Source organism: Arvicola amphibius, chromosome 8, assembly GCF_903992535.2.
Source record: "Arvicola amphibius chromosome 8, mArvAmp1.2, whole genome shotgun sequence".
Lineage (NCBI taxonomy): Eukaryota > Metazoa > Chordata > Mammalia > Rodentia > Cricetidae > Arvicola > Arvicola amphibius.
Genome location: NC_052054.1, coordinates 80,224,444 through 80,242,078, shown reverse-complemented (window position 1 = coordinate 80,242,078; position 17,635 = coordinate 80,224,444). Strand labels below are relative to the sequence as shown.

The window sequence follows — 17,635 nt, the reverse complement described above, 5'->3', positions numbered from 1 at the left end:
CCCCTGCCTAGAATCCCCCAGTGAGGGGCTGGGGGCATGGTTCAGTGGTAGAGCCCCTGCCTAGAATCCCCCAGTGAGGGGCTGGGGGCGTGGTTCAGTGGTAGAGCCCCTGCCTAGAATCCCCCAGTGAGGGGCTGGGGGGCATGGTTCAGTGGTAGAGCCCCTGCCTAGAATCCCCCAGTGAGGGGCTGGGGGCATAGTTCAGTGGTAGAGCCCCTGCCTAGAATCCCCCAGTGAGGGGCTGGGGGCGTGGTTCAGTGGTAGAGCCCCTGCCTAGAATCCCCCAGTGAGGGGCTGGGGGCATGGTTCAGTGGTAGAGCCCCTGCCTAGAATCCCCCAGTGAGGGGCTGGGGGCATGGTTCAGTGGTAGAGCTCCTACTTAGAATCCCAAAGTGAAGGGTTAGGGTGAGGCTCTAGGATATTTGCCTGGAACCCATGAAGCCCTAAGTTCAATACCAACACTTCATGGCAATGGTACCCCCATTTGATCATGAGATTACCCTGAGCCTCTTCCCCTCCCTCTTTTTTTGTTGTTGTTGTAGGATACTGACTGCCAGACAGGTACTTTGTGCCTGCAAGCTGCCTCTGTGGAGTAGCTGCTGTGCTTCCCGCTCCCTTCCTTCCTAAGCCAAGTTCTCCACTGTGGACCAAGATCCTCACTGCCAGTTACTTCCCCTTAGCCCTTTCCTGTTCTGACACAGCCTAACTAAACTATGCTTTTGTTTCCACAAAAAGTATAGTTTTTGTTCATTTAGATCCAATGGGTTATAAATATTTGTCATCATTATAGTAGTTGGTTACAAATTATCATTGTTTAGGGTAAGATAAAAAACTGCTAGTCGCAGATGTTTCTTGCTGGTGCAGGTTTTATGTAGCATTTCTTCTATTATGGTATATGTATGCTCTGTTCTTGTTTAAAGTACTATACCCATACAATATTTTAGACACCTAAAGAAAAACCACAAAAGGGACTTTGATAAAAGTTTACCTGTCATCTTTAAAAAGAAAAAAGACGGTAAACTAAAATAATAAAGAAAAGAGGGAAAAAAGTTCTCTAAAGTAAAAATGTCTGGCTGAACCAGAGGGGCAGCAATTGGAACTAAGGAGGAGAGTAAGTTGTAAAAGGCCAAAGGAGGGATGAGATTTGAACATGTTATGTTAGTTCTAGTTGGTTTTCTTCATTAAAAAAAAAAAACAAAACTAATTCACCACAAAATGTTTGTGTTGGGAAAGTGGTCATACTCTTTAAAGGAGAGAGGGGGATAGACCACTGCCTGTCGTACCCCTGTACCCTGTCTTTCCTTCTCCGGGTGTCTTGGAGGAGGAGTTCTTTTCTATGCCACCACCCCACTCCCAGGATGAGAGGCCCTGGAGGACAGAATGGGAAGAGTAGAGAAGCCCCCCACATATGCACATATTCTCAGAGGGAGGAGCTGCCAGCCGGAGCTAACTCCATGGTCCTTCCATCTTGCACTTTGGACCAACCCGATGCTGAGGGCAGGCAGCAGCTAGGCCATTGGTCCTTTGCCATTAGCAACCTTTATAATTAAAAATTACAAAATCCTAAGTTTTCTAAGAAGCCTGCAAGGCTAGTTGACCTGTTGGAGTCTGTCCTTTTCACTCACCAGACCACATGGGCTGATTGATTCCAACGGCTCCAGGTCCTCTTCACTACTGAGGAGAGGGACTGGATTAGAACAGAGGCTTGTAGACCTAATAAATGTTGGGTTTCCTGTGACGTGACCCAGTTGGGATTTCAACACAGAGAAAGGTAGGGAGAGACTGAAAGTCTACCACCAGACTCTAATTGGGAGTTTTCTGGGCTGCTGTGAGGTAGCCCACAAATTTGTTCAAAGTTATTCAGGTATGCCAGGGACCTGAAGAAACACCAGGAGCATTCCTAGAGGGTTGAATGAAGCTCATAAGACATTGGATCCGGAAGCACCAGAGAATTGGTCTGCAGCCAGCCTGGCTTTTGTTAATCAGCCAGCACCAGATTTCTGCTGTAAGTTACAGAGAAGGTTTTAAGGGTAAGAGGTTGGCTGAACTCACTGCGGTTGCGGAGCTAGTATCAATAATAGGGAGATCCCAGAAGACAGACAGGTACAGAGGCTCACCAAAGTCCTTGTAGCTGCATCAGGCAGCCCAGAGGTTAAAAGACAGGCATTGGCCTTTGGAGACTCACCAGGTAAAGGGAAAGGCCTAAAGCAGGGACTGTGCAATAGGCCTAGTCTGCAAAAAGGCCAATGTGCCTACTGTAAAAAGTTGGGTCATTGAAAAAATAAATGCCCTAAATGATAGGGTTCAAAAACAAAGGTATTAAAACTGAAAAAAAATGATTAAAGGGGAGCCCCTCCCTGAGCCTTGAGTAACCCTAAAGTTGGAGGGGAAACCCATAGAAACAGGAACACAACACTTCATTCTAAAGCAAACCCTAGCCAAAATGCCACCAAAATGATCCTGGGTGCCAGGGGCCCCAGGAATGAACCAGTACTCATGGACAACTCAAAGACAGTGGACATAAAATGGGACCGAGTAATCCACTCTTTTATGGTCATCCCTGAGTGCCCATCCTGTGGAGGCCCAAAATTATGAGCCTATTTCCATGTTGACCAAAGGTCAGAGAGTTGGGCTTACCTCTAGTTCCTTCAAGGTTACTGTGCTTCTACCTCAAACAAAAGTCCACCTAGATGTTCAGAGAGTTCTGCTCTCAAGGTGATTGTCAACAGGTGTGGCTAATTGCCAGACCTTGTGCTCCAGGAATAGAGAAGTAGATCTGTTTCCACCCCCCCCCCAAAAAAGTCTAAGGATCCAACTAAGTTCCAGTTCCCTTTATGAAAATAATTTGGGATTCCACCCAGGGGGTGGTTTGCCTACAGAGTGTTTTGCTCTAGGGCGGGAGCGTTACTTGGTGACTTGTTTTGTTCTAGTAACAGACTTTCTATTGGTCTGTTCATTTCCTTGTCTCATGTTAATGCAGTCTTTTGTCTTACTCCTAACTTTTGGGGTCAAGGGTATTTTAAGCAGTTGGAAATTAAACACGGGTGAATTTTCAGTACTCACTGGAACTCCCTCCTGATACTATCCTATATGCTTCTCTGTTTTATTATTTTCATTTGCCTCTTCATATTCTTTACTTTATTTCTAATCCCCACGCCTTTACCCTGGTGAGAGGTATTTTTGTCATGGCTGGTCCCCAACACCATACCTACTGTTTGGAAGAGTCTTATTAACTATGATGGGGGTCTACATCCTTTTTGATCAGACTGGAGATCAGCAACTGATCAAAGGGAGAACACTACACATGCTCACCATGTCAATTAAAGGGACCATCCTGAGGGTCTCCAGACCCAGCAACCCCTGAGAGGTCAGAGCATTCCTGGGTTCTGCTGGGTTCTGTAGGCTCTGGATCCCTGGGTTTGTTGAATTAGCTCGGCCTCTATATGAGGCCATGAGGAGGGGAAAGACTCCCCTTGATTGGACCCCACAGATGGAAAAGGCCTTCGGTGAAATTAAGGCAGCTCTACCGAATACACCTGCTCTGGCACTATCAGATCTACCAGATGTTACCAAACCATTCTGTGTGTTTGTGGATGAAAACAAGGGAACAGCCAAAGGGGTATTGATGCAAGCCATAAAAATGGCCAGTGGCCTTCTTGTCCAAAAAGCTGGATCCAGTGGTTACTTGTTGGCCTCCTTGCCTCTGCACAACCACAGCAACAGCTTTCTAGTTAAAGACCCAGACAAATTAACTTTGGGGCAAGCTCTTAAAGTAGCCACCCCCATGCTATTGAGGGGGTCCTTAAACATCCTCCTGATAGATAGCTTCCTAACGCTGGGCTGACTCATGATCAGGCTTTGCTCTTAAGCCACCCAGGATCCAATACATTCACAGCAGAGCCTTTGAACCCTGCCCCCCTGCTCCCAGACCCGGACCTGGACCAGCCTCTCCACGATTGTCTGGACATCTTGAGCCATCTCCATGGGATCAGACTAGACCTCAAGGGTGTCCCTTTGTCAAGGTCTAAGGGAACATGGTATACAGATGGCAGTAGCTTCATCTACATGGTATCAGGTATAGCAAGACAGCAGTTAAACTGAGGAAGAAGTCATATGGACAGAGGCCCCACCTCCTGGGACATCAGCCTAGAGGGTCAAGCTGATCGCTCTAAGAAAGGTACTGCAGTTGGGAAAGGGAAAAAAGACTTAATGTCTGTACCAACAACAAGTATGTGTGTCATGCTACATGTCCATGGTGCCATCTACAGGGAGAGGGGATTGTTGACTACAGAAGACTATTAAAAACAAACAGGAGATTTTTAGACCTCTTACAGGCCATATGGCTGCCCCAGGAGATAGCTGTCACCCACTGCCCTGGGCACCAGGGAAAAGAAAGACTCCATCTCAAGGGTAAATAGTTGGGTGGACGAGGCAGCAAAGGAGGCTGCCCTTCAGAAAGTAGCCACCCTGCTGGCCACACTAAAGATGGTGACACCCACATTGCCAGAATTTCCCAGCCTACACTGACCAAGAACTCAAAAAAAATCTACTTATGCACAAAAACTTACAAGGAGGAAGGATGGCTCAGGACCCTGGATAAAAGGATCATGCTCCTATCAGACTTTGCTACTCAACTAGTTTGATAAATACACAAAAGCACTCACTTGGGAAAAAGGAAAACTACAGGACCTCTTGAGAAGAGCACACCTTAAGTTCTTTGACCTTAAGGCCAAAACAGCAGAAGCTGTAGGCCAATCTCCCACAAATTGTCTCGTCAATGCAAAAAGTGGAGTCAGAAAAACCTGGTGCCAATTGGGAGACTGACTTCACAGAGGTAGAGCCAGGCTTGTATGACTAAACGTATTTGCTAGTTTTTATAAATACCTGTTCAGGATGGACTGAGACTTTCTCAGCTAAGCACAAGACACTGCCAGGATGATCAAGAAGCTACTGGAAGAAATTATCCCTAGGTGGGGCCTCCCTAGGCTCTTGGGCTCAGATAACGGACCTGCATTCCTCTCTCAGGTAACACAAACACTAGGAAAGGCTATGGGGATCAATTAAAACTTCATTGTGCTCATCGTCCCCAATGTTCAGGCCAGGTAAAAAGGATAAACCGGACCCTAAAGGAGACCTTAACAAAATTAACCCCTGAGACTGGCAGTGACTGGGTGTTTCTCCTCCCCATTGCTCTCTACAGGGTTCCCAATTCTTCTTATACCGCAGGCCTGACCCCATTTGAGATCACGTATGTCAGGTCACCACCTACGCACTCTGGCTAATCTTAGGGCAGAATTACTGGCTGACTTTGATGACCAATGATTTCTTCCCCCCCCCCCCGACAAGTTCTGTCTCAGGTGCAGAAACAACTCTGGCCTCAGCTGTGTGCAGCTGGTGAGAAGACACCGACTCTTGTGCCCCACAGGTTCCGGTCAGGGGACCTGGTGATCATCACAGATCTCTATGGCTCCGCCGATGGTTCTGAGACAGCAGTACAAGCCTGCAGATCTAGAGAAAGCATCTCCAAGATTCGAGATGACCCACTACTCAAGGGGAGGGGGATGAAAAGGGTGGAAGGAGGGGGCAGCAGAGCAGAGCCCTGGAAGAGACCAGACTTAGTCTCACTCCACTGGGACAGAGCTGAGCAAGCAGGTCTCATGAAAACTGCAACGTATGGGTGACCGTCAGCAAACACCCCCCAAAGCCCCTCTGCTAGCTCAGCAGACACTCCCTAGACTTCTGCAGGCTAAAGATAGCTTCCCCTACCCTGACGTTGGGAGGTCCCTAACCACTAGGACCTTCCACCAATCAGCCCCGTACTAATTTTTCCTCCACCAATCAGCCCAAGGTTAATCCCTCCTCTCTGGAATTCCCCTAACTCCACTTAAAAGGAGCTTATGATCTTCTTTGGGGGTCGCCAATTGCCAGCCCTATGTTGGAATCGATAAAGCACTCTTGATATTGCAAACGTGGATATTGGTCTTCTTTGGGGGCTTCTCTCAGACCCTAACAAAAACCAACAAACATTACCACCATCTCACTTTCTCCATGACAGAGATGTCTGTCACTCTCTACTACACATGTGGCTCAAGGAAGGAAAGTTCAATCTCATATTCGATGGAGTGACATTTCAAAGTCATGGGCAGCTGGCCATGGTGGCGCATGGCTTTAATCCCAACCCTTGGGAGGCAGAGGCAGGCAGATCCCTGGGAGTTTGATGCCAGCCTGTGCTACAGAGCAAATTCCAGGACAGGCAAGACTGTTAACACAGAGAAACCCTGTCTTGAAAAATAACAACAAATTAAAGCCAAGTGTAGAAGGCAAATCTCCCAAAACCTCATCCCTAAATTCCATCTTTTACATTTCTTGAAAAGTAGATAAAAGGGAAAGAATTAGGTGTTGAGCTAGTTTTGTAAACCAGAGCTGGGAGGGCCGAGACAGGGAGACAGGAGCCAGCCGCGCTACATAGATGCAACCTCAAAAACAGCAATGAAGAAATGAGAGGAAATGGATTCATCCTCAACAGGGGGCTGGTCAGGCTCTTCCACAGCCTAAGTGCACCCAGAGAAACAGTGCAGACCTCCCCAGTTCACTGCTGGCTCTGCTGATTCCAGGTCCAGCATTGCATCCACCCATTTACCTGCTCAACCAGAGAGCCGAGCAAGCTGTGTGCAGCCAACCACAGAGGGAAGCAATGTGCAACACAGGGCACACCGGAGGGTCCCCCAAAGTGTGCTCAGTGACCACAGAGGGAAGCAATGTGCAACACAGGGCACACCGGAGGGTCCCCCAAAGTGTGCTCAGTGACCAAAGAGGGAAGCAATGTGCAACACAGGGCACACCGGAGGGTCCCCCAAAGTGTGCTCAGTGACCACAGAGGGAAGCAATGTGCAGCACAGGGCACACCGGAGGGTCCCCCAAAGTGTGCTCAGTGACCACAGAGGGAAGCAATGTGCAACACAGGGCACACCGGAGGGTCCCCCAAAGTGTGCTCAGTGACCACACAGGGAAGCAATGTGCAACTCAGGGCACACCAGAGGGTCCCCCAAAGTGTGCTCAGTGACCACAGAGGGAAGCAATGTGCAGCACAGGGCACACCGGAGGGTCCCCCAAAGTGTGCTCAGTGACCACAGAGGGAAGCAATGTGCAACACAGGGCACACCGGAGGGTCCCCCAAAGTGTGCTCAGTGACCACACAGGGAAGCAATGTGCAACTCAGGGCACACCAGAGGGTCCCCCAAAGTGTGCTCAGTGACCACAGAGGGAAGCAACGTGCAACTCAGGGCACACCGGAGGGTCCCCCAAAGTGTGATCAGTGACCACACAGGGAAGCAATGTGCAACTCAGGGCACACTGGAGGGTCCCCCAAAGTGTGCTCAGCGACCACAGAGGGAAGCAACGTGCAACTCAGGGCACACCAGAGGGTCCCCAAAGAGTTCTGTTCCTTTCCCTTCTCCCTTCTCATCCTTCCAAGTGCCAGAGCCTGGCACTCGTTTCTTCTTGTTCCCAAATTGACTTCCTGTGAGTACCATTAACTTCTTTGGGGGGGAGTCAGTGTGATTTTAAATGCCATTTAAATAGAGGGCTGAGTAGATGGCTCGGTGGTCACAGGCACCTGCCTCTGAACCTGATAACCTGAGTTTGATCCCCAGGACCCACATGATGGAAGGAGAGCATCCAAAAGGTGTACTCTGACCTCTATGTGCACACTATGGCACACACACACACTCATACACACACACACACACACACAAATGTAAAATCAATATTTTGAGGGAGAACTGGAGATGTAGCTCAGCAATTAAGAATACTTAATGTTTTTCAAGGCTATTTCTCCGGATGTCCCCATTTTTTTTTATTTTTTTTATATTTAAATAAAAAATACTTTAAATGAATGAAAGAAAGTTTTAGAGGCTCTTATACTCGCATTGATTTCCAGCAATACTCTAGCTAATCCATTCATTCACATGCATGACAAGCATTTGGTGAATTTAAATTTGCAATTGGGGGTGTGTGGAAATTTGGCTCAGTAGGTAGAGTGCTTGCTTCTATGCATGAATTGCTGGGTTCTATGCCCAACTCTGCATAAGTGAGGGGTGTCTCCATCCTATCTTAGCATAGAGGAGGTAGGGTAAGCAGAGTCAGAAGTTCAAGGTCATCCTCCACTGCACAGCAAATCTGAGAAAAGCCTGGGCTGCTTGAGACCTCATATCAAAATACAAAACAGCAACAACAATAAAGCAGAAACCCACATCTGGCAGAGGTCATTGTTGGGGTGCAAGAATTATAACCCAGAACCAGTCTCATGAGGCTGTTAGTTAAGCCTAGAGTCTCCAAAGATCTCCTAGGGCAAGGTCTTCTCTAAGGAGCAGAAGGCAGCCCTGAGGCTGAGGAGGTCAGGAGCAGGCTTCCTGGCAACCACCAGGTACCTGCTTATCCTGTCCCCAAGCCCAGCTGCTGATATGAAGCTACTTCATGACCCATTGACCACGAGATGTGGCTGTCAACAGCCTCGCTGAGGCGTGAAGAGCAGGTGGCCAGGAGGCCCAGAGGCCTGGACTCCAGAACACTACAGACTCCCACCTGAGAGCAAGCAATTCTTCTGAGGCCAGAGCACCTATGGGGCACCATGCTCTGGGCAAGGCAGACCTTGGCACTCATGGCCAGAGGAAACTTGAATGACCACCAAGCAAGATGCTTAGAGAAGACTGTGAACCCTCAGTGAAATGTTGCTGCATAGAATTTAGATCAGAAATGCCAGGTGTGTATATAGGTGAAACAGAAATTAAAAATAAATTACAGGTTTGGGGTTGGAAACTGGGTCTTGTGTAAGCTAGGGAAGCACTCAACCACTGAGGCACACTCCTAGTCCTTCACTGGGGGATTCTAGGCAGGGGCTCTACCACTGAGCCATGCCCCCAGCCCCTCACTGGGGGATTCTAGGCAGGTGGTGCACCACAGAGCCATATCTCCAGTTCCGTCATCAATTTTTATTTGTAGACAGTGTCATTAAGTTCCTGAGACTGAACTTGAACTCACTCGGCAGCCTGGGTTGGTCTTGAACTTGTGATCCTCTTACATCAACTTCCAGAACAGCTGGAATTACAGGGTGCAGCACCAGGCTTAGACCACTAAGTGATTCATTTACTGTCAACCTATGAATGACAGCATACACCTGTTTCAGTTACTGAAGTCTTCAGAATGACTTCTTTTTTGTTACCTAGGAGCGAATCGATAAAGCCAGGGTCTGCCCCTGAGCTCATCTGGCACTGGGGCAGATCCCGCTCTGCGTGGGTGGGTTTGAACAGGCGGTAAATGAGTCAGAAGGGCACAATGTTGTGCCCATGAACCCTGCCTCTTTAAGGTCTTCAACCAAGCCAGGCATACTCCCATCCTTCCTCTGGACACCCTCACCTCCTGCAGACCATCATAGGATGCTCCATCAGCGGCTCATCCAGGCTGCTAGTACCTCCTGCTAATGACTACCCCGCCCTTCTCTGCCTTCCAGCTCACTGCCCATCCTGGGCATCATCTAATAGCCCTGCAAGGGGACTCCTGAGCCTCAGAGGCATCCAGCAGCACCAAGAGGTGAGTCCTGTTTTCGAAGTCTCCTCTCTGCTCTGGGTGCCTGTGCCAGGATGTTCCCTGAGGTGTTATATACTGCTGGGAACTGGCTTGCCATGGGGCTGTCACCTTACCATCCCCCTTTTCTGCCTCTCCCTGCCTGATAAAGCTACTATTCAACAAGCAACTGATCTCTCTCTCTCTCTCTCTCTCTTTCTCTCTCTCTCTCTCTCTCTCTCTCTCTCTCTCTGTGTGTGTGTATGTGTGTGTGTGTGTGTGTATGTGTGTGTGTGTGTCTGTGCATGCATGCACACATGTGTTTCTAGCTCTCCCTCTGAACAAGGCCACACTCTGTATCCCTGGCTATCCTAGAACTGGATATATAGATCAGGCTAGCCTCAAACTCACAGAGATTTTTCTGCTTCTGCTGGCATTAAAGCTGTGTCCACCATGCCTGGTTTTCGTGTTTAAAAAAATTTGACCTGTTGTGGTAGCAAGAGCCATTTGGCTCTGCTGAAGGAGGCAGAAGCAGCCAGATGACAAGTTTGAGGCCAGCCTGGGCTACACATTTTATTTATTTTTTATTTTTTTGGTTTTGGTTTTTCGAGACAGGGTTTCCCTGTAGTTTCTAGAGCCTATCCTGGAACTAGCTCTTGTAGACTAGGCTGGCCTCGAACTCAGAGATCCGCCTGCCTCTGCCTCCCGAGAGCTGGGATTAAAGGCGTGCGCCACCACCGCCCGGCTGGGCTACACATTTTAAAAAATTACTTGTGTATGTGTGTACAGAGGCCAAAGAAGATATAACTGGAGTTAGAGGTGGCTGTAAGGCAAATTATATGGCTTCTGGGATTCCCTACATGGAACTCCTGGAAGCTGCGTGAATACTTAACTTCTGAGCTAATCCTCCAGCTGCCGATTTCTCTGGTGAAGGGTCTTTCCTATTGAGGGGGTCCGGCAACTCTGGTAATGGAGTAATGGACTGGGAAGGAACTCAGGTGTCTGACATGCATGCAGCCTGGTTCTGACCTCCTTCTTCTTCTCTCTTCCCAGAGTCTACAGGAGCAGAGGTCACCTTAGCTCTGGAACCTTCTATCTCTTCATGTTACACTGAATTGTTATCTTCCCCAAAGAGACGGTACAGTGGAGGACAGCTGGGTACTGAGAGGACTCCTTGATTCTGCTCAGGCTGTGACTCTCCAGCCCCCATTTCCTCTTGTGACCCTAGGCATCAGCAGCAGCACTGGGACTGACTTCTGATGCTCTGGGCAGTAGGGACACCAGCGTGGGGTTCAAGCACCCTCTTTCCTCTGCTGATGAACTGAGAACAGTAGCAGGAGCTACAGAGGCCAGCACCCACCGCACCGCGCTCCATGGCCCTGCCCCCACAGCTCTCTTTTGCCCTCTATGTGTCTGCTTTTGCTCTGGGCTTCCCACTGAATTTGTTGGCCATCCGAGGCGCGGTGGCCCATGCAAGACTGCGGCTCACCCCCAGCCTGGTCTATACGCTCCACCTTAGCTGCTCTGACCTCCTCCTGGCCATCACTCTACCCCTGAAGGCTGTGGAGGCCCTGGCTTCTGGGGCCTGGCCACTGCCACTTCCTCTCTGCCCTGTCTTTGTCGTGGCCCACTTTGCTCCACTCTATGCGGGGGGAGGCTTCCTGGCAGCTCTCAGTGCTGGCCGCTACCTGGGAGCTGCCTTCCCCTTCGGGTACCAAGCTATTCGGAGGCCCCGCTATTCCTGGGGGGTGTGTGTGGCTATATGGGCCCTTGTCCTCTGCCACCTGGGCCTGGTCTTTGGCTTGGAGGCTCCTGGAGGCTGGCTGAACAACACCACCGGTTCTCTGGGAATCAACATAGCCGTGAATGGTTCCCCGGTCTGCCTGGAGGCCTGGGATCCCAACTCGGCCCGCCCTGCCCGCCTCAGTTTCTCCATCCTGCTCTTCTTTCTGCCCTTGGTCATCACTGCCTTCTGTTACGTGGGCTGCCTCCGGGCCCTGGCCCACTCAGGCCTGAGCCACAAACGGAAGCTCAGGGCAGCTTGGGTGGCTGGGGGAGCTCTTCTCACGCTGTTGCTCTGCTTGGGGCCCTACAATGCCTCCAATGTAGCTAGTTTCATAAACCCAGACTTAGGAGGCTCCTGGAGGAAGTTGGGGCTCATCACAGGGGCCTGGAGTGTGGTGCTCAACCCACTGGTCACCGGCTACTTGGGAACAGGTCCTGGCCGGGGGACAGTATGTATGCCAAGGACTCACGGAGGAACAGTTCAGAAGTAGCATCCACCTCTGGGGGCAAGGGCCATTGAGTAGAATTGAATACGTCTGCCATGCCCCCAAGGGGGCTGCTCCACCACAACCCAGGAGCAGCCGGGTCTAAAGCCATCACAGAAACCACTCATGGGAAGGGCCGCACCTGGAAAGAACAGTGTCCTTGTACAAAGGAGAGAGTGAAGGTCACAACTGGGGGGCAGCATACCTGCCTGATACATCCCAGCTTGCCTCCTACTGCTTCTGACGCTTATGTCCTAACCACCTGCCCGCCTAGGCTGTGCGCAGCCCCGCACTCCTGGAGGTGAGGAAGAGGCTTGCTTCTGCTCAGGAGCACCACCACCATCCTGATCTGATTTTGGAGTGTTTCTCTGAAATAACTTCTGAGGGAAGAGCATTTTCATTTCTGAAGAAAGGAGGCAACATCACGATCCTGCCAACCCTCTTTGCAACCACTAGAGGGCAGCACTTAAGTTGACAGCTGAAAGCAGGCTGGAGAGTTGCAGGGGTTTTGTGGACTGACCTTCAGGCAGCTTCAAACTGTATCTCGTCTTTCCAGCTGTCTCATTTCATCCTCCTACAACCCTCCCGAGAAGAGCAGCCCCACCCCTGTGTGTGTGTGTGTGTGTGTGTGTGTGTGTGTGTGTGTGTGTGTGTGCGCACGCGTGCGTGTGTCAGAGCCTTGCATCTGCTAGGCAAGTGCTCTATGGTTGAGCTATGTCCCTAGGTACCCCCTTTCCCTTATGTTTTAACAGTAGGTGTGGTAGTAGCCAGGTTGGGCTCGAACTCCTGGACTCAACTGGTTCCCCTGCCTCAGCCTCCATCATGATCCCCGAATAAGGCAGTCATTTTGGCTACAGCAGTCTCTTGGTCAGCGGCTCCTCTCTTCCTCCATCTCCCCACCCCTCTTCTCGTGGTCCGGTTTAGTGTACCAGCCATGTTCAAGCAGGACTCTCCCCACGACCCGCCTGCTTTCTCCTTCATCTCGACAATAAAAACCCTCGTTATGCTTTGGGAAAGTCCTCCTCCTTTTATTTCATTTCTTCATTCACCGTGCAGGCCAGAAACAGACACCGCCCCGGGCAGTGGGGAAGCCGGAGACTTTTAGCGACAGTCCAGGAGTGCCGCCCCACTGCCAGCCCCGCCCGCCCTTCCCCTCCCCCCAGTGTTTGGAACCTGTGTTCCCACTGCCCTGGAGCACCTGCTGGGGGTGGGGCCACTGTCCCCAGTTGCCTGTTCTTCCACTCAGGGGTCAATCCGGTTCCTTCTCTGGGCCCACGAGGCCCTCGAGATCCAATGGCTCTGGCTTCCTCCACCCGGCCCACCGCCCTGACCCCCAACTAGATCTCTTGATCATCCAGCTCCCCCAGGAGATGGAGCTTCCTTTTTAGTATCAATGTCTTTATTTATCTCTCATTAAATGCAAGCAAGCCCGGAAGCAATGAAAACTACTTGGCTCACTCACAGCAACCTGTTAACGAGCTAACCGATATAATTTACACATCACGAAATTCATACACGCTAAGTTCACAAGTCAGTTTTTAAAGTAAATTCACAAGGATGTACACCATTTTCACCACCCCAGAAAGATCATTTTGTTTACAATGTGTCTGTATTTCTCATCCCTGCCCCAGCCTTAGCTCCCAATCTTTAATCTACTTTGTGTTTTAAAATATTTGCCTATTCTGGACATTTCATGCAGAAGAAATCATGTGAACTTGGTGCTGTTGTGTCTAACTTGCTTTACTTAGCATATGTTTTATGGTTCATCCATGTGATGTGTTATGCTGTTATCCTGATGCTTCGCATGTCTGTCTATCTTTAGAGGAATCACGGCCTGATATTTTCCCTTGTGAGCCATGGTCGCTAGCACTGTGATGAAGATGATACATGAGCCAACGTTCGTGATCATGCATCTGTTCATGTCTCTGCAACAAATACTCAGAGTGGTATTATTGGTATTGTGTAAATGCATGTTTAAGTTTTTAGAGAAACCGTCAAATAGCTTTCCAAGGGGCTACCCCATGGTGCCTTCTCCTCAGAGATCAACAACGGCTTTGGTGTGTCTCCATTTTTGTCAGCACTTGGTTCTGTCTGGTGTGGTGCTATAGCCGTTCTGGTGGGTGGGTGTTGGTTTTGTGCTCCGCTCCATAAATATTGGAGAGAAGAGGTGTGCTGTCTCTGAGGATGAACAGAGCTGGATGTGAAACACAACACACCCCACGTCCTCACACCCTCCCCCACCTCCACCCCATGGTGAAGCCTAACAAGGAAGGAGACCTGGAGGGTCACTTTCTTGTTGTGAACAAAAAGAATGTTGGATGCAAACAGTGGTCCCCTGAGGGCATGCTGGGGGTATGCTCCCACCGAAAGGTAGCTGCAATCCTTGCTGCCTCCCCATCACATTCACCCATCATCCCGGATCCTTGCCTGCACCACAAGGTTCAAGGTTGGGACAGGCATTATTCTATGTACTTACCATGTTATGGTTTAATTGAGACAGGGCTTCATTAAACCCAGGTTAGCCTCAAAGTGTGTGTAGCCGGGAGCTGATGATGACCTTGAACTCTTGATCCTGCTGATTCTTCTCCCTAACTGATTACATGTGTGCACCTGTTTTGTGTGCTGGGGTTTGAACTCATGGCTTCATGCGTGAAAGGCAAGTGCTCTACCAACTGAGATACGGCTCAGTCTTAAGTGTTCCTGCTACTGAGCTACCTAACTGGACCAGTGTGGGTTTTCATCTGTGAAACTGTGTTGTTACCTCTGTGTTATAGAGTAGGAGACACAGAGTTGTTCTCATTTGTCCCAAGTCCCAGAGTTAGCAGGAAATAGCCAGCTGCAGAGCCCAGCACTTACTCCATTCAGCCTACCTCCCATTCCGATGAGCCCTCGCTATGCCCATTCTAAAGAAGCATAACAAAGCCCAAGTGGAGAAGATGAAGTCAAACTAGGAGGAAGGAAGGTCCCAGTTGAGACTGTATACATGCAGCCATGCACACAACCTTGGAATTTGTTCTTCTTTTTTCTTTTTTCTTTTCTTTTCTTTCTTTCTTTTTTTTTTTTTTTTTTTTTTTGCATATGGACGCAGTCCAGCTAGCAGAGCTCAAAGCATCTTTTGTGCAGTTCTGCAATGAGTGACGTCATAGGCACCACTGAGTCTTTATCATCTCACTGGACAACTAGCTCACCGCCCAGTGCTGGAAGAGCCAGCGAGGTGCAGGGCAGCGGAGCGCCGATTTTCCAATAAGCTGGTGAGTATGGGCCTGGGGGTTCAAGCAGGAGACTCCTTGGTGATGTCTGCACCAGGTTGGGGACAGGAAAGGCAGGAAGGCAGGAAGGATGACCCTGCAGGGGAGAGGATGTGGTGACCAGGTGGTGGGGGTGGACAGTGATGGCAACACTCCAGCCTGGTGGGTAAGTCTCCTGGTGGGGGAACAGGAGACTTTCCGATACCCACACCAATTTCCTGTTCATTTCTGTCTCACTAGCATCCATAAACATGGCGGAGAGCTTCTCTCCCAACAATCATTGGCTTTTCTTTTCCGTGTACTTGTTCGTTTTCCTCGTGGGACTGCCCCTCAACTTGATGGCCCTGGTGGTCTTCGTGGGCAAGCTGCGCCGCCGCCCGGTGGCCGTGGACTTACTTTTGCTAAACCTGACCCTATCGGACCTGCTCCTGCTACTGTTCCTGCCGTTTCGCATGGTGGAGGCAGCCTGTGGCATGAGATGGCTCCTGCCCTTCATCCTCTGCCCTCTCTCAGGGTTCCTTTTCTTCACTACCATCTACCTCACCTCCCTCTTCCTGACGGCTGTGAGCATCGAACGTTTTCTTAGTGTGGCCTACCCACTGTGGTACAAGACCCGACCACGGCTGGCCCAGGCTGCTGTGGTCAGTGGTATCTGCTGGTTCCTGGCATCAGCTCATTGTAGTGTGGTTTATGTCACTGAATACTGGGGAAATGCGACCTACAGCCAGGGAACCAATGGAACCTGCTACCTGGAATTCCGGGAGGACCAGCTGGCCGTGCTCCTGCCTGTGCGACTAGAGATGGCTGTGGTCCTTTTCATGGTGCCCCTGTGTATCACAAGTTACTGCTACAGCCGCATAATGTGGATTCTTAGCCGAGGAGCCAGCCGGCGCAGGCGCAAGAGGGTGATGGGGCTTCTAGCAGCCACACTGCTGATCTTCTTCGTCTGCTTTGGCCCCTATAATATGTCCCATGTGGTGGGCTATGTCCGGGGTGAGAGTCCATCCTGGCGGAGCTATGTGCTCCTCTTCAGCACCCTCAACTCTTGCATAGACCCTCTTGTCTTCTACTTCTCATCCTCCAAGTTCCAAGCCGAATTTCAGCAGCTCCTGGGAAGGCTGACCAGAGGTTGTGTGCCTTGGACTCAGGAAGCGAGCATGGAACTGACGGTAAAGAACGAAGAAGAACCATCCAAGGAGTGTCCAAGCTAGAGAAAAGGGCAGACCGGAGGAGGGGTGTGGAACCATTGGCCCATTGCCATGGCTGGCAGGAGACCTTCAGGGAACAGGAAGGAGTAGGCAGGTGTGTCTGCAGGCATTCATTCTCTAACTCAGGACAGATGAGACTCCTGTGACAAGCTGAAGACACAGCTGTCACTCAGCTTTCCCAGGACGTGCTCACATTCTGGACTCTCCACGTCACAGTCCCTCTCATCCCCTCATATGCCCTGGATTCCACTCTGGGATGTTGTAATGGGACAGACTTCTCTAGAAGAAAGAGCCTAATCTCTGCTGCACACAGCAGGCTTCAGTGCCTCCTGGGGTGGAGGTGGGGGTGATGGGGAAGGTGGGGGTGGTGGGGGAGGCTGCCCAGTGCTGGAATTGAGCTGGGGACCTGGCCTGGGGGAAGGGTGGAAGCCACTGACTCCTGACTCTTCAGAGTGGGGGAGACAGGGCTTTAGGGGTGAGGAAACAGCTTGCCTTGGTGAAGGGTTTTCCAGAACGCCCACTGTTCCATAAATTCAGATCTTCTGGGATACTTATGAACAATGACAGTCAAAGAGAAAACTTATCCAAATAAATTCCATACCTAGCAAAAGAAAATGATGTTTTTATATTGATTTTTCTGGGTAGTGTAGGTGGTAGATGGAGGAACACACACTGAAGGAATGGGACCGAACAGAATGCCTAGGTACCTGCAGAGGATCGGGGTTGGAGGAATAAAACTAAAGACAATTTTTTTAAGTTTATTTATTTTTATTCTTTTATTTTTTTATTTAGGACTGGGGATGTAGCTCAGGTGGCAGAGTGCTTACCCAGCCAGCACAAGCCCTGCTTCCCGTCCCTGGCACTCTATAATCCAGATATGGCTGTGTCCATCTGTAACCTCAGCAGTAAGGTCAGAAGTTAAGGGTCATCCTTCGCTATCAGCCTCGACCCTGGAAACCCTATCTCAAAAAAACCTAAAAAACAAAATAAAAACAAACAAACATAAATAAATAAATAAAATTCAAGAAGCTTCTGGGAACTTGAATGAAATTCCTGACTTGAACTGGGGGGATCTCAGCATGATGTAAAGACTCAGGTCACGGGGTTGCACAAGAAGAGCTGTTTTCTATGAACAAAACTGAGTCATGTTTGTGAAAGCCTTAGAAAACTTTAGACTTACATCTGTGAAAGGAGCCAGGCCACATGGTTTGGGTCTCAAGTACAGGCTCACAGCTGTTTTGACATCAAAAAATATTATTTTTATGTTAAAGTGGTTTGCCTGTATGTATGTCTGTGTATTATGTGTGTGTGGTACGCTCTGAGGTAATAGAAGGCCCTGGATCCCCTG

General features: G+C 49.8%; 2 protein-coding genes across 2 annotated transcripts; both read left to right on the top strand.

Annotated features, from left to right (window-relative positions):
- The first annotated feature begins 10,934 nt into the window (after positions 1 to 10,934).
- Ffar1 (free fatty acid receptor 1) lies at positions 10,935 to 11,837 on the top strand. Its single transcript, XM_038340819.1, has one exon. The coding sequence runs from the start codon at positions 10,935 to 10,937 to the stop codon at positions 11,835 to 11,837; it is 903 nt and encodes a 300-aa protein (XP_038196747.1).
- Positions 11,838 to 15,330: 3,493 nt separating this feature from the next.
- On the top strand, positions 15,331 to 16,290 carry Ffar3 (free fatty acid receptor 3). Its single transcript, XM_038338370.1, has one exon. It carries the CDS (start codon positions 15,331 to 15,333, stop codon positions 16,288 to 16,290), a length of 960 nt encoding a protein of 319 aa, XP_038194298.1.
- Positions 16,291 to 17,635: the final 1,345 nt, after the last annotated feature.

Coding starts and splice junctions, on each gene's coding strand:
- Ffar3 (XM_038338370.1), top strand. CDS start 15,331: ATGGCGGAGAGCTTCTCTCCCAACAATCATTGGCTTTTCTTTTCCGTG.
- Ffar1 (XM_038340819.1), top strand. CDS start 10,935: ATGGCCCTGCCCCCACAGCTCTCTTTTGCCCTCTATGTGTCTGCTTTT.